We start from the raw sequence: 18,154 nt of genomic DNA, 5'->3' as shown, positions 1-18,154 counted from the left end.
TTTCATGCATCAAGGATTTAGGGGAAAAAATGGCCTTGTACCTGGAAGCTTTCTTCCTTCTTTTTTTTTCCTTCTTTTTCTTTATTTTTTTTTGCTTGAAATAAACCCAGAAGAAAATTACAGAGTAGAAAATGTAGCTTTATGTTTTCTAACTTCTTGTGGTTATAGTAGATGGACAATCACTTGTGCTTCTAGCAGAATTTTATTATAGAGAGCTGATGTTATGTGAATTTGAACTCAACTGAATTCCAAGAAATTTGTGACATTTTGCTGTATTATTTTACTTGCATGTGTAATTGATTGGACTGTGTTCTGTTCCACTTTTAGGCCTGAGCTCGTCGCTTCCTATTTGCCTCCAGGACTGGCTAGTAAAATAAACACTAAAGGTAAACAATTAAGTATTATTTGCTGCCATCAATTCATAGTACTTGCTTTCTGCTCCCTTAGCAGACTGAGAGATCTTTTGTGATTGGAAAAGAAGGGTGTTGCAAAGAAAGGGCATTACTTAAGATGAGGTGGAATAGTAGCCTCTAAATTTGCTATTATTTGAAAAAGTTACTCAAAACATAAATTTACATACTTTTTTTCACTTGAGACTATTCCAATGCAGAAAATGGCATTTACCCAATTACTAAAACTTTTATTTTGCTATTAATGGCCTAAAACATACTTAACTTATAGCTGTGAGCTGAAATAAGTAACAATGAAGTTTCTTAAGAAAAGAGTAAAAAAGAAAGTCTTTTAAGTTTAAGTTGGCTATAAAAAATTCAGAAGTTAATAATTTTGTTATTTAGCTAATAAAAAGTACCAAAGCTGTTCCTCACACTTAAAAACAATGAAGTCTTCTGTTGTGAATTAGTGGAGTGAAAATTTAGGTGTGATACCTGCCTGGTTCAACAGTACTAAACCTACTTTTTAAGGCTGTGAGCATCCCTGTATTGTTCAGATTTTACAAAGCAGACTGTACTTAGTACAGACACAAGTGATTCAGTCTGTTGGAATTTTCAGAATTTCATTAGCCGTGCAGGATGGACGTTATAGAGGGTTTGTGCATTACAGCTTGTATTATATTAACTTCCAGCAATGAGTCCAAAGAGTTCAAAAAGGTCACGAAGTCCTGCAGGCAATTCAACGGTCCCAGAGATTGAAGTTACTGTTGAAGAAGGTATGGAAGAAATATCATTATTCTTCTAATGTTCTTCTATTCTATTCTTCTAATATTTTCTTCTGTTCTTCTCAGTTTTCATAGCCCACAATTAACTTATACATACACCTCATGTACCAAACTCAGTTTCATTTCAGGGCTCCAGATACACTTCATATAGAAACAGTTTTACTTTTTGTTTCTGAATGATGCTGGATTTTGTGCAGATGATGGTTATGTAAAATGTTGGAGTTTGACAGCTCACTTGGGCCTTTTATTCCAAGTAGAGATGTGGGAACTGATATAGTCCTGAGCAGAGAAATGACAGATGTGAGCAATACTATCAAATGCTTAAATACAACCCTAGAAGAACTTCTTAAGGGTTTTTTTTTATTCTACTCTTGATTCAGAAGTTTTCTCTAGTAATCGAGTTTGATATGTCATTCTTTTCGTATGACAGCTTGCTTCTGCTGTCTGCATGTATATATGTAATGTCCTTTTGCAGGTCCTAATAAACCACAAACAACAGATGTTCGAACTAATTCTCAAACCAATGGGTCCAATATAAGTTTCAAGCCACGAGGAAGAGAGTTTTCTTTCGGTAACTATTGCGGGAATTAGCACGCATACGTTCTATTAATGTTGGTATTGAAAATTCTGGTGATTACGTATCAGAGATATTTTGCATTCGTGTTTTATTCTACAGTTAGTGAATGACTGAAGTTCTTGTTTTCATCTACCTTCAGTTCTTCATCATGTAGAATAATCTGCATCGGAGAAACCTAGATGATGTATGGAGAATGCTATACAAATGCAGCACAGCTCCATTAGATCTTATTAACTTGGCTTCAGAATCAATCCCTTTAGACTTTTGCTGCTCTGTTATTTCACAATGCTGCAGACCCTTGAAGGACTTGTTGTCTGATGCACAGTACCACCAGAGTGCATAAATCCAGCTGAGATCTGGCATTGTGTGTAAGCTTAATAAGTGCTCCCCAAACTTCAAATACTGAGCATCACTGTGCAGAGATACCCAAGTGGTATGTAGGAACTAGGAAGGATCTGAGCTAACATTAGTAAGCCGTGATCTATAGGAGCTGATTTTGCAAGATTGCCATTATAGACCTCTCCAGTTCTGGAAAATCAGTAAAGGAAAAGCCAGGCAGGGTTGGAAGCCAGGTAGTTGTGTTCATGAGCATTGGGCCAGAGCTTTTTAACCACGGAGGACCAGGCCTGTCTGTGCAGTGCTCTAGCACAGAAATCTTTGCATTGGAAGTAGGGTCAAATTTGCAACCCAGATAAATTCCTCATAGTCAAGGGAGATGAATGACTGTATTCAGAGTAACTGTAACCAGTTCCCAAGTCTCATGAAACCTTTTTTTCAGCATCCTTACATTCTGCGTTTATTTGCTTAAAGTTATACAGGAGTTTGTTGCTTAAATTTATATAGGAGTTTGTTGCTTAAATTTATATAGGAGTTTGTTGTTATTTGCTTTTTTGTGTTTGTCCCCCACGCTTCTTTTTAGCCCTATGGTCATCAAACGTGAAACAAAGGAATTCTTTACTCCTACTGAGCCAGTTTAGAATGAATATAAGATACTGATTTGGGATGACTGCTCCTTTTGGCATGGGCAGTATTCATATTCACAGTTGTGTACAGTTTTCTTGAACTTGCTTGTTGTTAGACCTAGGCTTTTTTTAAAGCTTTAGTCTGCAACTTTTGTTAAACTTTCAACTGAGTTTTTAGTTTTGTAGACCAGCTACAGACCACTTACTGCAGGCAAAAGTAAACCGGTTTAGAAATTGCTGCTAATAGCTGTTGGAAACAAAATGCCTAACTAGATGGACATTTCATCTTACTCACTGAAGTTGAAGTTACGATAGAGCTTATAGCTCTCTCTTGAGAGAGGTATGTGTCTCAGGGCTATGTCACTGAACATGTGAAGAACTTTCTGCAACTATTTTGAGTGCTGGCTCAGAGGAATAATTTTTATGTTGCCTGATATTGTAAATTTGGATCACTCTTGGATTCATTTCAGTTTTGATCATCCTTGCTTTAGTTAGCAGTATTTTTCAAAACTTTAGGAAAATGAGGATTCATGTGGATATAGGTTTAGACTGCAGCAGAATGTTTCGGTGCCATTTGAATGATAGTTGTTTTGTGCATTTTATTGTCATAGTAAATCAGTTATCAAGCATAATAATTTATTAAACATTTATTACAGTATTCTTCAAGGACTGATTCGTTGTGTGAGTGTTAATTTAATTCTTCCAATTTCCTCCTGACAGAGGCTTGGAATGCCAAAATTACTGACTTAAAGCAGAAAGTTGAAAATCTTTTTAATGAAAAATGTGGTAAGTTCATTGATTCTTTTTTGCTGAGATGTCTTTCTTATGAACTTGCAGTTAAACATATGATGGATGTGTTCACATGTTTATTCCAAAGGTCCTGCAATCCTCGTGTGCTCTAGGCAATCTCTCATTTGAGTTCATTCTCGTGTAGGTTGCTTGCAATTCTGAGTCACATTTCCACTATTTATTTTATTTGGGTTTGGAAATGCAGAAGTTGTGGTTGGATTACCGCTTCTTTAATGACCCAGAGACATAGTGACTCCGCATCCTGGCACATCCTTTGTTTTCTTCACACTGCTTGTGAATGGGACTTTGTGTGACTTCAGCTTCTGCGTGACTCGGTATGTTATGGATGGTATCTGGACAGATGTGCTCCATCGTATCCCAGCGCTTCTTCTCGTGCAGGCTGTTTGGAAGCTAATGACTTTTAGAAGTAATGATTTCTCATTACTCTTCTGAGTGCAGTTTTTGGGACAAGAACACTGTCACCTGCCCTTGGTGTTATTCTCTAGCAGAAACAAGGACAGAATATACTGCCTGTAACAAAGGGGACTACAAACGGGATAGTCTTGTATGCAGACCAAGCCAGTGGCATGAGCTGGCTGCAAATTACTAATTTTCAACTGCAAATTATGATCAGATTTACTGCAACAGAATGAGTTATGTTTGAGACTGTTTATTTTCTTCCTGCCTACTCATAGCTGTCACCAAAAAAGGCAAAACCTGCTGGTTCCACCTAATCTAGTTTGTGTGTGCCAACTGTTACATACCGTTTATACCTGAGATTTTTCTTTTTATAGACACTTCAGTTACCTCGCTGGTAGCCTATTTGCTCTGTTGCATTTCAGGGGAAGCGCTGGGGCTGACCGAACCTGTGAAGGTGCCGTTTGCATTGTTTGAATCCTTCCCGGAGGTTTTCTATGTGGAAGGCCTACCCGAGGGGGTGCCATTCCGCCGACCTTCTACTTTTGGAATTCCAAGACTGGAGAAGATCCTGAGAAACAAATCTAAGATAAAATTCATTATTAAAAAGTAAGACTCCCATATGTCTTTGATAATCCGTTCTATGAGAATTGAAATGTAGACCAAAAAAATGAAGTTGTGTTGCCGAGTTGCTAAATTACTCTATAAAATACACACTGGAATATTTTTAGTAAATGAGGAAATGGTCAGAAAGCTCTTGTAGAGGTGGAGCAAGATACAGTAATCTCTTCTTGTTCTGAAAGACACTCACAACCTGTTTTGGAAGGAAGAGCAAGTCCAGATTTCTTAGCCCATTTCAGTTGTCACATCACTGGTTTAGTTCCTACTGCGTGGAGTGCTTATGGGTTACTCGTAAAACTTGCCGGTAGCGTACTAAGAGCTGAGAAGTGGAGATTCATATATTGGGGGTTGTAAGGATGTATTTTTCTTGTCTAGAATGGGTTTAGATATCCATGTGCCAGTGTAGGAACAGTGGCAAGAGTTGTGGAGCCTCTCAGCCATTGTATTCTCGGCTGTCTGATTGGCTGAGAGGAATATAGCATTTATGATACCACTTAGTTCCTGTCTTTAATAAATTAATACTAGAAAATTGCATTTTCTTTAATGTTGATGAATGTGATTTTATTTTTGTACATGGAATGTTCAATCTCTTTGCAGGCCTGAGATGTTTGAGGCAGCTGTTAAGGAAAATTCTGCTAGAAGCCCCCAAAGTGAGTTTTGCAACTGCATAACATTCTAGATAACAGTCTTTTTCAAGGATTAAACACAAATAGGAGAGCTGCATGGTGTTAGTGAATCCCTGAAAGATTCATTCTACATTGTGGTTGGTTGGTTTGTTTGCTTGTTTGTTTTTAAGATGGGACAAGCACTTACCAGTTACAGTTTAACTATAGCTTTAGCAAGTGAGTATTAACTTTTTTAAGATATTCACAATAATCGTGCCTCTAATATATTCTTTACTACTTTTTATCAAATGTAACAAGTAATGTGTGATTCGCAGAAGTAATTTAGGTCTAGAAGTAAATTACTTGCTCCTAATATGTATGTCATCTAAATGACAAGTGCTCCACAGATAGGAGTGCAGAGAACCAGTAGAAAATTGAGTCAGGCAGGTCATGGATTAAATGGTTTGAGTCATATTATTATCTGTTATTACGGGTTCGCAAAGTTCTGCTGAGTTACTTGAACTATGCTAGTTTGTGCCACTGGACAGTGTGGCTCACAAATATATAACTGTTAAGGGATTTCTTTTGTGAATGCACACAGTGAACACCTGGATCAGTAGATGTTACTGAATTCACTGCAAACGCTATGATTTTTCTGTTAATAAAAGTACCGAAATACACATTCCACATAGTCTTTTTTTTCCCTTTTCTTAATAGTCTTTTTAGGCAACCAGCTAGGTAAAGATTAACATTATCTGTAATCTAGCCCTTTCTCCTCTTGAGTTGGAAAGAGAGAGTAGTGTGTACCTTCAATAAGTATGTCTCATTGGAAGCTGCTCCCATTTTGACAATGGAACTGGGTCTGCTTTGAAAACTTTGCAAATATTTGTTATTTTGCAATATTTTCTTGATATATGACGTTCAAGATTTTGGGCTCTCTACAAATGTTTTTTAAATTAATTCTCTTACTTCTAGGAAAAAATAATTCATCTAATATAACCAATACAGCAAGCACCACAACAAACACAGTGGTGAACACAGCTGCAGGTGTTGAAGATCTTAACATCATTCAAGTAACTATACCAGGTGTGTATACTGTCTGGTTTCATCTCATACTACTTGTGCTTATATTCTTCATGACATTTGTTTAATCTGATGAAGTTTTTTCCTACAGTCAAGCTGGTTCTCTGAAATATAAGTACAGTCAACAAAGAGCATAATTTAGCATTCTGTTTTTCCTGAGATGTTAAATATTTCTAACTTTCATGAATATCTATTCAATATCTATTCTGACATCTCTAGAATATTCTTGGCCCTATTTTTCCCTTTTTTCTCATGTACTAAATTAAATACTGATTTGCATCTCTCTTGGCAACTTCAAGAGATCAGGACTCGTACTGAATGGAATAACAATGCAGGCTGAACTGCTTTGTCTTAAACAACACTGATCACTACTTTCTCGGGCATCTATTACATTCATTAGAAACTGCAGGGAGCATCGCGTGCTGTGGCTCTCTATTGAACGTCACTTTGCTTTGACCTTTCCCCACCATTACATGTACTGAAAATAAAATATAATGCATGGTTTTAGATTAAGTTTACAAAATCATCTCTAGATAGTAAATCTAATGTTGGTCATGTAAATACTTTGAAGCTTCTCACAGAGTTCTTAACAGCCATCTATTTTTGTGTGTTTGTACAATTCTGTGTTACTACTAAAACTAGGAAAAAACCAGTGCCATTTGGAAGCACTCAGGTATACCTACTTTTGCGTAAACATGCAATGATAAACAAGCTCCAGGGGGGAAAAAAAAAAAAATAGTTTAATTCTGATGCTATTCTAACAATTTCTTCCAGATGATGAAAGTGAGCGACTGTCAAAAGTAGAAAAGGCCAGGCAATTGAGAGAGCAAGTAAATGATCTTTTTAGCCGGAAATTTGGTAATTGCTTCTTACTCCCCATTTTTACATAGGTGTGAATGCAATTAATGTTGTTCATATTGAAGTCACTGAATCATCACAGTGAATGATATGTATGATCATTAAAACGAAGAAGTTTGAGAATTGTGTATGAATGTTGTGCTTTGACTTCAAAAAGAATCTTTCATAAGTGATGTAGGTTGTTTGGCGTTTTAAACAAAAAAGTCCCAAGGGTCTAGATTGCTTTATGTTCCCCCCACTTCCTGTTTCTTTCTGTGTAAACATGGATAAAACATATATTTTGCTGGCAAACCATGATTCTTCTTAGGGCTTCATAGTCCTGACCTGTTAATACTTGGGACAAGAGTAATTTTTAAAATGCAACTTAACCTTTTTGCTGTGCATCATTTTCCTTATTTTTACTTTGTAATTACATTGTACAGCAATAATGAGTTTCTTTACCTGAAAGTCCTTCCCCAGTGCTGTGTTGAATCGCTTTTCGTGCGCATTGCAGGAAATGCCTTCTTTTCCTTCATGTAGCTATTTCCTTAGATACTCAGTTCTATACCTTTTTTAGTGAAACAGAGCCTGGGTTCTTCATATGGTGAGCTGTCAGAGTTGTAACTAACACTCTTGTAGTAATGTTCATGAGTGTACTCCAAAACATCTAACGCAGAAAAGGTTTAATTGTCAAGTGGATTTTCATCATTTTAGATCTGATAGAAAGCTTGGGTTTGCCTTTAGTTTCTTAATCATCTGAGGACTTTATCTTCAATGTAATCATAAATGTATAGACTTGAAAAGAAACATGACCTCTCTCACTTAGGTGAAGCCATCGGTATGAATTTTCCTGTGAAAGTCCCATACAGAAAAATCACTATCAACCCTGGCTGTGTGGTGGTGGATGGGATGCCTCCTGGCGTGGCCTTTAAAGCTCCCAGTTATCTGGAAATCAGCTCCATGAGGAAGATTCTGGAATCAGCAGAGTTTATCAAATTTACTGTCATTCGGTATGTAGTTGCCATTGATTAGATTGTACAGATGTTGTGAGGACAGCCCCATAGCTTCAACAAATTGAGATTCGAAAGGATAGACGTTGCAGTGCATCTTCAAATAGTGGAAGACGTTGGCTTTTTTTGGAAACAGTATGTCAAGTCAAGTGAAGCCCTGATGTTCATAGCATGAATGAAGATGGTAACTCTTTGGAGGACTTGTCCAATTTAGTATGACAAAGGGCATATTATTAATACTGCATATTACAGCAAGCTGTCTCTTGAGTTGAAATCTATTCATATTATATAACAGGGTCCTGAAGTGTTGTGGGCCTTGCTCTCCCATTTATCAGATCAAGCTTTGAGACAGGTTCAGAGCTTGTTGGCTCCTGACAGTAAGTAGTATGTCTGTGGTAGTATTAATGTTTTTAAGTATTTCAGTTGTGTTAAAATTCCTGAGTGAAGGTAAGCTCTTTGATAAATTGGTTTTTTCCTACAAAATTAGTTTATCCACAATATTTAAAAATACAGTATTGTCCAATTACAATATAAGTTAATTTTATTTGTATTGTGTATATTTGCATAGAAGTATACACACACACACACACGTATGTACAAAGTGTATTTGTATGCATGAAGCAGAATAGACGAAACTTTGGAATCATACTCAGGAGTTCAGGAATTGAAAATAAAAATTTACCAGTTAATGTAACTTCTCAAATCATAGACTGCTTCACAGGAGTCTAAAAGCTTCAATTTACTTGTAGCTAGAGATAAATTTCTTTTAAAAATATATTTCTTTTAAAATATATTTTACTAAGGGGTCTGAATTCTCGACCCTTAATCATGAAGAGTTCTAACTGAAAGGACTTTTGCTTGATACGTTTTATTTAATTGAGCTCTGAAGATGAGGTGACTCCCTTGTTAATTAGCTGTGACTGAGGGAAGGATTTAAATCCTTCTGTGTATGCTACTTTTCAAAATGCTAGCGAACAAACCACGGTGCCCAAGAGCTGCTATGAAGGTTCCTTCTGTTTTGTTTGACTTTCTGTTCATTTTTTAGCATGACCTCTGTTCTGAATCATTAGGTGAGGCTGCCTTGGGAGGGAGACCCTATGCAGTATGTTTTAGAAACAGTAATTTTTTATTATTTTTTTTTTTTAACAGACCATTTCCAGGACTTGTGATTAACAATCGTAAGTATTTATGAAACACTGATGGCAAACGTATTTTTGTAACTTAGCAAGATTCGTTTTCTACATTTTGGCTTAGTAGCAGGGGCTCCACAGTTAAGTTCTCTGTATAACTCTCTTGTCTGTTTCTGTCTCATTAAGATTTCCTGACTAAAAATGCATGTGCAGTTAACTTGAGAGCAGTGTGATAAATTTACAAAACAGTACAAGATTAGCATTAACTGTGATATGAAAACGAAAGATACTGATTTTTGTATTTTCCAGCTGCAGATTCCCAAAGAGATTTAGGACCCTGACTGAGCAAAAGACTTACATGGGAGTGTCTGCATTTTAGGTTCGGATCCATCACAGTAGCAGTTAATAAGCAAGAATGTTCCAATAGCTGCACAGCCGTGTTCCAGTGAAAAATTCTGCATTCTGCTGAAACTGTAACAGTTTAGAGAGGCAGAGTGTAATTACCTGAAGTGTCATGGCCAATTTGGCCATGTTAATGAAATAATGTGAGAGAAAAAAAGAAGTCTTAGTATTTTCAGTTGCCTAAAATAATTGTGACCTGTTTTTTTAGATCTTACTTAAGAGAAAAAACAAACTGCAAAACACTGTCATTACAGTGTCCTTTGTGTCATGTTCTTTCTGAGCCAATGTCAGATTAGAAATTCAGAGGCCAAATAACCTACTGCTGTTTGTCTGGCCTTACCCTGCCTGAGCGTTAGTGACCCACCATTCATTCATCCACATCCAGCCACGAGTATACTCGATGATCTTAAAGGTCTTTTCCAAGCTCAATGATTCTATGATTCTATATTCCAGCTATGAACAGTGTTCTCAGGAAGGTGTTCTAGTTGACCTGCTCACCAGTCCTAGGCACACCTTCTTAGGTGGGAAAGAGATCCCTTTGTAAGAGGGAACCTTCCAGGCAGATGTGTGATAGCGCTTCCAGAGAATTGAATTAGAAATGAAAGAATCTATTAAACTGTTGTCTATCCAGCATAACTTTCAGCATGTGTTGGGACTGAGGATAGCTGATGTGCTGAATAAAACAAACATAGACACCCAGTCATCTTCCATCACTGGAGGAGCAGATCGGTCATTGAACACGTGATTTTATGCAGTATCCATGCCCATTAATGATGATCAAAATTACCTGATATTGATAGATACTGAGGGGAATGATTGAAAGGCTCTGAGCCTACTGCTTATGTAGGTATGATGCTTTATTCTTGTTCTGAAAGACATGTGAGAACTTGCAAGGAAATTTTTGGTGCAAGATAGGGAATGTTTTTTCTGTAATAAAAAATATTGAACTGCAGCTCAATCACAAGTGTTAGTAACCTGTTCATGCGACAAGTTTCAGGATTTGCAGATTCAAGAAGTAAGATTGCCCTTGTGTTACATGTGGAACCGTTTTCATTGTGAAGTTAAACAGTGATCATGTCTAATCTTAGAGCTGATGGAAAAAGCTGAAGCAGAAGCACCACCAACGGCACCAGCAGCAGCACCAGTGCTACCAGGTGATGCAGAGTGTGACGCATGTCCTTGCAGAAGGGGTGGGGTATGGAGTTCTCGATCTTATTGGCAGGTGATAGTAGTAGTCATGTCCTGGGTATGCGCTGCTCATGATGAGCCATTTTATTTTGACAGACGGTGTGTGACGGTGACTTTTATAGCTATTAGATATTAATAAATTATTAGAAAGAGCCATTGCTTCCTTCAAGCTGTGTCATTGGTGTGTTCCTTGATTTGTTTTTTGCAGATGATGAGTGAGCTGAAAAGAAGGATTAGTGGGGGCAATATATAAAGCCAATTCAGCATCCATTTATTGATGTCTGCTTAACTCAGATATGCGTGTGTCTGCGCCAGATAGGTGTTCAGCCAAGTGAAGTTTGCCTGTGTAGCATGTGAGAACCTAGAATGGGGTCTTGATGGAATTTCTGCCCACTGCACGGCTCTGCAAGCCCTGCTACACTGTGGCTAGACTGCACACACATCACCTGTCTTAGTCTGAATGGAAAACTTAGCTTTATGCTATGAATAGCTAAAGAGTCTGAATGGAGAACTTAGCTTTATGCTATGAATAGCTAAAGTAAATGTAGTTGAGCAACTTCCTTTTGACCCAATATAGTTTCTACATGTTTGCAGACCTTTTAAAAATGTGTGTCCCAAGGTGGTGTAGGGCAGGAAAGACTTTTGCAATTGTCTGAATAAACTGTTCCTCAAAGAAACTGGGAAACGAAGAGAAAACGTTCGATAAATGTTTTAAGAGTAAGGGACACTTGTATGGTGGAAATAATTATTAAGGAAACTACTAGCTCCTCTGTTTACATTTGGAGGTGGTGGGAGGGAGGAAAACAGCTGCTGATGGTCTGTGAACTTGCTGTAGACTGTCCTTAACTCACCCACAGTGTTGAAAAGGTTAAATGGCTTTCCCAGCACCTGTCCGTCTATAATCCATCAACAGAGATAATAGAAAAATCATTATGGAATTCAAACATACTTTTTGCTCTCTATTCTGCACTGCCCCACTCTCCCCCAAAGTACACATACTTGCCATTGAAGACAGTACTAACCAGAAGTGATGACTTGTTTTTTTATGTACAGTTTTATATTTAAGTGGTTTGAGTAAAGCTGTTCCAAACTTGGTATATTCTGTGCAAGTGCACGTTATGTTCTGCTAGGTCTGCCTCAGTGAACCGCACTCGGAAGAGAAAGTGTTAGGTAGTGTAATGTAATGAATGTTTGGCTGTTTTTTATATTTTGCTGCAGACTCTATAGAAAGTTGCACAAATTCATCTCAGACAAAGACATTTGACTCTGATCATAAAAAAAGCGCACCTCATTTTTGCTCTTCAGGGAAAACTTAGTTTCCCTAATTTCTCTAAGTTACTTATCTGATTCATATTGTTGAAACTATATTCATATTCATTTGACTATATTTTTTTCATTTAAGAGCCAGCTGAACCAAGCCAAATAGAAGTATCTGTAGGAGGTGAGTGTTTGTCTTCGGTTATTATCAACAAATATTTTTAAGTAATTTTGAACAAAGTTGCATCTTTTTTTAAAGGAGACAGGTCAATGAAAACAAAAAAAGGGTTTTTATTGGTTCCTAGAACATTTTTTTCATCTGTATTAATATCATGCTGCATCATGTGAAAAATACTCCGCAGCAAAAGTTATTATTAAAATAATTTTATAAAGGAGTTTTATGAATTGTTGTTCTGGGTTGGTGAGTCATGACTATATATAGGCTGTGAGTGATTGCTCATATCCTGAGCGATGCATCTAGTTACTCAGCGCAGTAGTTTCCACAATTTATGCAAGTGAATGATTGCCATCATCAGGAAATTTGAATGCCATATTGGCCTGAATATACTGTGTTGGGGAGGGGGAAGTATTGTTCTTCCAGAAATTAAGCTCTGAAAAACATCCAACTTTCCTATTGTCTAAGAATATACTTGAGTTGTATCTTTTTCAGATGTTGATATATGGGAGACCGAGGAGGCTGTAGAGCTTCTACCTGCCCTGTGCTTTTGCCTGTGGTCTTGGAGCATTAGTAATACTGAATTGCCCTGAGAATTGGGATGCTGCTGGCTGCTGTTTGCCCTGGTCCTGTAAATGCTGCCTCTGCTAAAGCCCCAGCTTGTCAGCATGGCCCGGGCCAGCTGTGGCTGCCTCTGGCGTGGCTGGCATAGGGGAGCCCAGGTGCTGTGGCAGCTTGATGGGGTGCTGCCTTCGTGGCAGGTAGTCCTGAGAAGGGGCTCTCTGATGCATCAAGAGCAGCTTGGCAGCAACATAGCCAACAGCACTGGGATGGAGGCTGCTGTGCATCAGCACTTGTCATCTTAAAACTCTCAACTTGAGTTCGTTCCCTAATCCTGCTTAGGTTCCCCCCAAAAAGAAAGCAGCAAATCTCAGCACTCTCGTTCTTCTGTATCCTTTTCCATGGAAATACCCTTTCCGGTCTCCATTGCTGCAGTTGCCTTGGCATGTCACTGAACTCTGAGACAAGCCAACATGCTCAACCAGAACTGCTGTTACAAGCTCAGCTACAGGTTCTCTCCGAGTGTTACGAGTAGGTCTTTCTTGGAGTGTAGATCAGTCCTGTTGCAGCAATCAAGACAAAAAGAAGACAAGTGTTAGAGTCACAGAAGAGCTGTGCTGCAGATTTTAAGCTCACAGTTACTGAAAGCTGGAACATCAGATGTCCTTATAATGCCAAAACTATGTGGGATCACTGAAATTGTTAGGTGATGAAGGAGAGAGACAGTTGTTCCTGAATACCTTCATGTGGAGGAAATCTAGCTATGGGCCTTCAAAGTGATGGTTTTGAAGAAATAGACAAACATGTTTTTGAATTTGTCATCCAAAACTGGATTCAGACCCAGTAACCAGAGGAATGATCTTGAGAAAAGATATGCAATTGAACTCAAAATCGCTTCAGACTAGGCTGGAAGGTATAAAATGATCATGTGGTGAAATGGCTTGGCTTTGTAGTAATGAATTACCCTAGCCCCGAACCTTCCAAACAACTTCGGTGAAAAACCAATTTCCTTCCAACATCATATTCTCTGTTTATAAAAAGAACAAAATCAGGCTCCAGGTCATATAGGCAGTGCTATACAGGCACAAGATTTCTTTGATTTACCTCCAAGCGTCCCTGTGAACAAGAAAAAGCAAAGATTTTGTAATGAAGTCTCCTGGAAATGAAAAAAATTGTATCAAAAGATGATGAATGCTTTAGCCAACTAGATAAAATTTCTTTCTCTCTTTTTTTTTAAGCATATGATAATGCCTTCCTGTGTGATACTGTGCATTGAAGAAGAAAAATTAGTTAGGGTCAAAATTTGTTTTGGACAGATTGAAATACAATAATGCGGAAGTCTGTATCTAGTTGAGAAGAGAAGCAGTCCTACAGATGGAAAAAAAAAATCTGAAAAATGGTCAGTGCTGTAAAAACAAGAGTTTGTGCAATGAATGTTAATTTAGTAACTGACCCAGAAGGCATGTCTTGAGCACAAGTAGGTTCAGATGTTGTTAGCTAGCTTTGGAAGACCGCATCTTAAAAAATGTGAAACAGTGGTCATGCCTGATGTATTTGAAGTCATGAGCTACAGACTTACTCTGAGTGTTTGGAAAGCTCCACCCAGCATCGCGCATCCGATAAGGTGGTTGAAGGAAGGAATGGCGCAGGGGATTGGCAAAGAAGAGGGAGAAGGACTGAAGAGCAGGATGCAGACCGAAACAGTGATATATCTGATATTTTTTCACCGATTATGTGTTGTTTCTTTTTTGGATTAAGTACCTTTCCGGCCCAGCGAGTATTTCAGCTACATAAAAAGCATTTTTAAGTTACATACACTTCTAATACCAGTTTTTATTTCTGTTCTTTAAAAACTGGAGTTCTAAGATCCCAGGCTGCTTTACATTGAAGTGAATATGGTAATTTCCACAGAATCAGATTGTTGTGAATATGTTTTTATTTATCATTAATAGTTTAAAAGGATAAATTAATGCTTTTCATATTTTGATAATTTTTGACTTACTAAGTACAACAATAACAACAAAATTGGTTGGGAAGTTCCCTTTTTTCTTCATTCATTACTGCTTTTTCAACAGATATTACAGAAACAGAAGAAAATTCTCAAATAAAACAAGAACCAGACCCAACGTGGTAGACCTCATCAATACTGGGTAAGAGAATTTAGTGTTTCTTGAAGTCAACACCTGTCAAGGAATAATACTTTTATATTTTTGGGTGGGGAGAAGAGGGCTGAGGTACAGGACTGAATGCCAGAAGGTGCCAGTCCTTTAGTTGTGAATTATTTTATTTGTCTCAGTTCTCACCTATAAAATGTAGGATGTTTTCACTACCTTATCCAAATACAATGTAAAGCACACTGTGTTCAAATTTGTGAGGCAGGCAGTCCTAGGAAAATGTGGCCTATAAATAAAAATGGCTGATGGTAATTACGTACCTCAGAGGCAGAGTAAATGAAAGCTTAGGGAATTAGCGTTTACGAAGAGCTCTGACAAGGATGTGTGAAAGAGCATTATTATTCTTGGAAAAGCCTGTATATTTCCAAACTGTAGTTGCGCAGGAAAGCTCTTCATCATGATTGCAATATTGTCTAAGCTTGGGACACTTGGTAAAGCTATTAGCTGTGATGACAAACCAACTTCCTTTAAAAGTTTTTTTTCTTTTCCGTTAACTTTTATGAAAAGCTTAGTTTAATTTACAATGCAAAAATGTCCGAATCTTACACTGTCTTTAATTTCACTCATTCCTAAAAATGCCGTCTTGGTGGAGGTGGAGAACAGTGCTAGCGATGTTATCATGTCACCAAACGTAAAAGGCTGACCCACGTGGTTGTGAGTCTGTGCTTCGTTCAGAGAAAAAGGCAATTTAAGCTATCGCAGCTCTGTAGTACTTTTTCCCATTTCAGTTTTTTGGTAATACTCCAAATATTTTCCTCATTGTGTAGTGTTTGATGCTTTGGCAATTTGATTTGATTGATAAAAAAGTTGAATGCATTTTGTTTAGTTTACTTGAGCTGTAACCTGTCTAGCTTTAGTAAGAAAAAGACATGGTATTCATCTTGGAGAAGAAAACGTCTGTGTACTATTCCAGTTCTGAGGGCACAGACAGGCAATCAGCAAAACCAAGCTCTGCTTCTTCATTTCCGCCAGCCTGAGCGGCTGAGAGCGATAATGCGGTTTGCCCCTGGCGTGAAGCAGCGGCTGAGGGAGCCTGGAGCCTGCGGGTTTCACTCCTGGCACCATCCGGCTTTTTGGAGACAAGGACAGCCTTGGCCATGGCCCTCCGTCCATGCAGCATAAACACAGCCTGGTACAGGGAGGGCCCCTGTCGGCATCGGGATGAGGGACTGAAGGGACAAATCCAGAAACGATTTGGTAGAAACTGGCAGAGACTGACATACCAGCGTACCAGCTGTCTGTGCCCTGAGAATTGTACGTACAGCAGTAGGCTTCCTAATTGGTGAAGTCTGCTTTGGAAATATTTGTCATAAAACTGAACATGGCAGGAGAAAATATACTAAAGAAAACCTTCTGAGTTGTTGTGGGAAGCACTTCACCCGGTAGAGGTATAAAAAGCCGTCTCACTTGGAAATTTTGGCTCAGCAATGGCTGCACAATTTGGTGCTGCAGCGGTTTGGATTTTTGGATGCTTTAGGCCATCCACTGAATTTATACTCAAGCAAGTATTTGATCTAAATTCTTAAAGAGACCACTCAAGCACACATTTAATCTCGTATTTACTGAGAGCAATATTCTGCTTCTGCATGCTTTCTGAATCTAGGCCTAAAGACCTCGAAAAGGCAACACAAACTACTCGTATTTGTAATAAGATACAGAGCTGCAATGAAACTAACTCACTTTTGTAATTTTTCTTATCTAGTCAGAAGCATCCAGTTCTGAGAAGAGCCTGCCGGGACTGTCTTGAGTTGTGTAATATAACTGTATAAGAGAAGTACCTTCTATACGAACCCTTTTTGTACTTTTAGATAGAAATGTCTACTTTTTCAGCAGTTCTGTGAATTGACTTAAAGCAAAGAATGACTGTAGATTTGGAATGGCTGGTTTTACTTTGGAATATATTATAAGGACTAAATTTGATGCAGCAGTGCTGGGGAGATGACAGGGATTCAAATCAACAGGGACATAACAGAGGCTGTCTACATTTCCCAACAAAGCTGAATTTCACCGTACCTGAATGCATCTCAGCTTTTGTAATGAAGAAAAATTCCTGCAAGTAGTTCAGTTTGTTAGTTTTACTTTGGGGGAAAAAAAAAAAATCATTAATTTTTGGTTCTTACTCCTTTAATGGCTGATTGGACAATAGTATCTGTATATTTGAACTAATTTTTCCTATGATATCTATCACAATTCATATGTTTTTCATAAATAAAAGATAAACTGGTTCACTTGACCGTTAGTACGCATTAATGAGATGGACTGTGAAATGGTCAGTATTTCAGTGTGTGGATTAGGAACCAATTTAAATTAAACCCTGTTATAGTTTGTTCCGTTAATTCAAAGTAGTAAGTGCATGTTTTATCAGAATTTCACATGGTTTATATATAATCTGGTCTTGCAGTCCTAACATAGGCAAAACTCGCATGGACCTGTGTGAGACCTTTTCTCCTGAAGGTTGTGGGGGAATGCCGTTCCGTTCCTCTAGAACTAGTTATGGAAACGTATGCTACAAGCTGCTGTAACTCCTACTATGTCAAAAGTTAAGTCCCCTATAGTCCTGGTTACGCCCCACATCATGTAAGAGACTCATGTACGCTTTTTTTAAGTTTCACAAACCGTAAGAGATGTAAAGTTCTAGAGAAGATGCAGATTATTGTAAAGGTTTCTCTTTTATTGGCATGAGTTTGGGATGACTGCATTATGCACAAATGGTAAACCTTATTCCCTGATTAAGAAATAAAGACCGTTCTGATGGTTTTTGTGACTGTCCATGCAGTATACCTTTACATATTTTACAACAAATCCAGTTCTAGCAGTAATTCTGTAGGCAGGTAGAACATGCTGTAGCGTAGCTATTAATTCCAGCAAAGGAAGTAAGTTCCAGTCATGCCTTTCAGACAGAAATACAGCTCCCGGTGGGCGAGGTTGTTGTTTCTTCAAGGAAAATGTTGAACCCTTAAATTCAATTGGATACAGTGTCTGTTCCTTTGGAGCAACTTGAAATTCAGCAGGTGAATTCAGAGCAGCCCACACTCTGTCGTTCTGGAGGCATGGGAGAGCTGTGGGATGTGTGCTTGCGTTTTCACAATTGCTCCATGCAGATCTAGGTGCTCCCACTTAAATATTCGGACCTTGCGCTGTTGACGTCAGTAGGAGCAGGGTTAGCTCCGTGCCGAGTCATTTTGAAAACGC

The 18,154-nt window shown here is 38.2% G+C and overlaps 1 protein-coding gene across 1 annotated transcript in view; it reads left to right on the top strand.

Annotated features, from left to right (window-relative positions):
- GTF2I (general transcription factor IIi) overlaps positions 1–17,719 on the top strand; it is a 74,457-nt gene extending 56,738 nt beyond the window's left edge. The window contains exons 22-35 of the mRNA XM_059829458.1: positions 328–386; positions 1,082–1,165; positions 1,650–1,745; positions 3,434–3,499; positions 4,345–4,528; positions 5,138–5,190; positions 6,121–6,231; positions 7,003–7,086; positions 7,892–8,075; positions 9,225–9,253; positions 10,696–10,761; positions 12,198–12,236; positions 14,864–14,938; positions 16,665–17,719. Coding sequence (XP_059685441.1) covers positions 328–386; positions 1,082–1,165; positions 1,650–1,745; positions 3,434–3,499; positions 4,345–4,528; positions 5,138–5,190; positions 6,121–6,231; positions 7,003–7,086; positions 7,892–8,075; positions 9,225–9,253; positions 10,696–10,761; positions 12,198–12,236; positions 14,864–14,922 — 1,114 coding nt within the window. The 3' untranslated portion in view covers positions 14,923–14,938; positions 16,665–17,719. The remainder of the gene's footprint in view (positions 1–327; positions 387–1,081; positions 1,166–1,649; positions 1,746–3,433; positions 3,500–4,344; positions 4,529–5,137; positions 5,191–6,120; positions 6,232–7,002; positions 7,087–7,891; positions 8,076–9,224; positions 9,254–10,695; positions 10,762–12,197; positions 12,237–14,863; positions 14,939–16,664) is intronic.
- Positions 17,720–18,154: the final 435 nt, after the last annotated feature.

This window comes from Gavia stellata, chromosome 25 (genome assembly GCF_030936135.1).
Source record: "Gavia stellata isolate bGavSte3 chromosome 25, bGavSte3.hap2, whole genome shotgun sequence".
Lineage (NCBI taxonomy): Eukaryota > Metazoa > Chordata > Aves > Gaviiformes > Gaviidae > Gavia > Gavia stellata.
The sequence above is the reverse complement of the archived record's forward strand: the minus strand, read 5'-3'. Positions and strand labels throughout refer to the sequence as shown.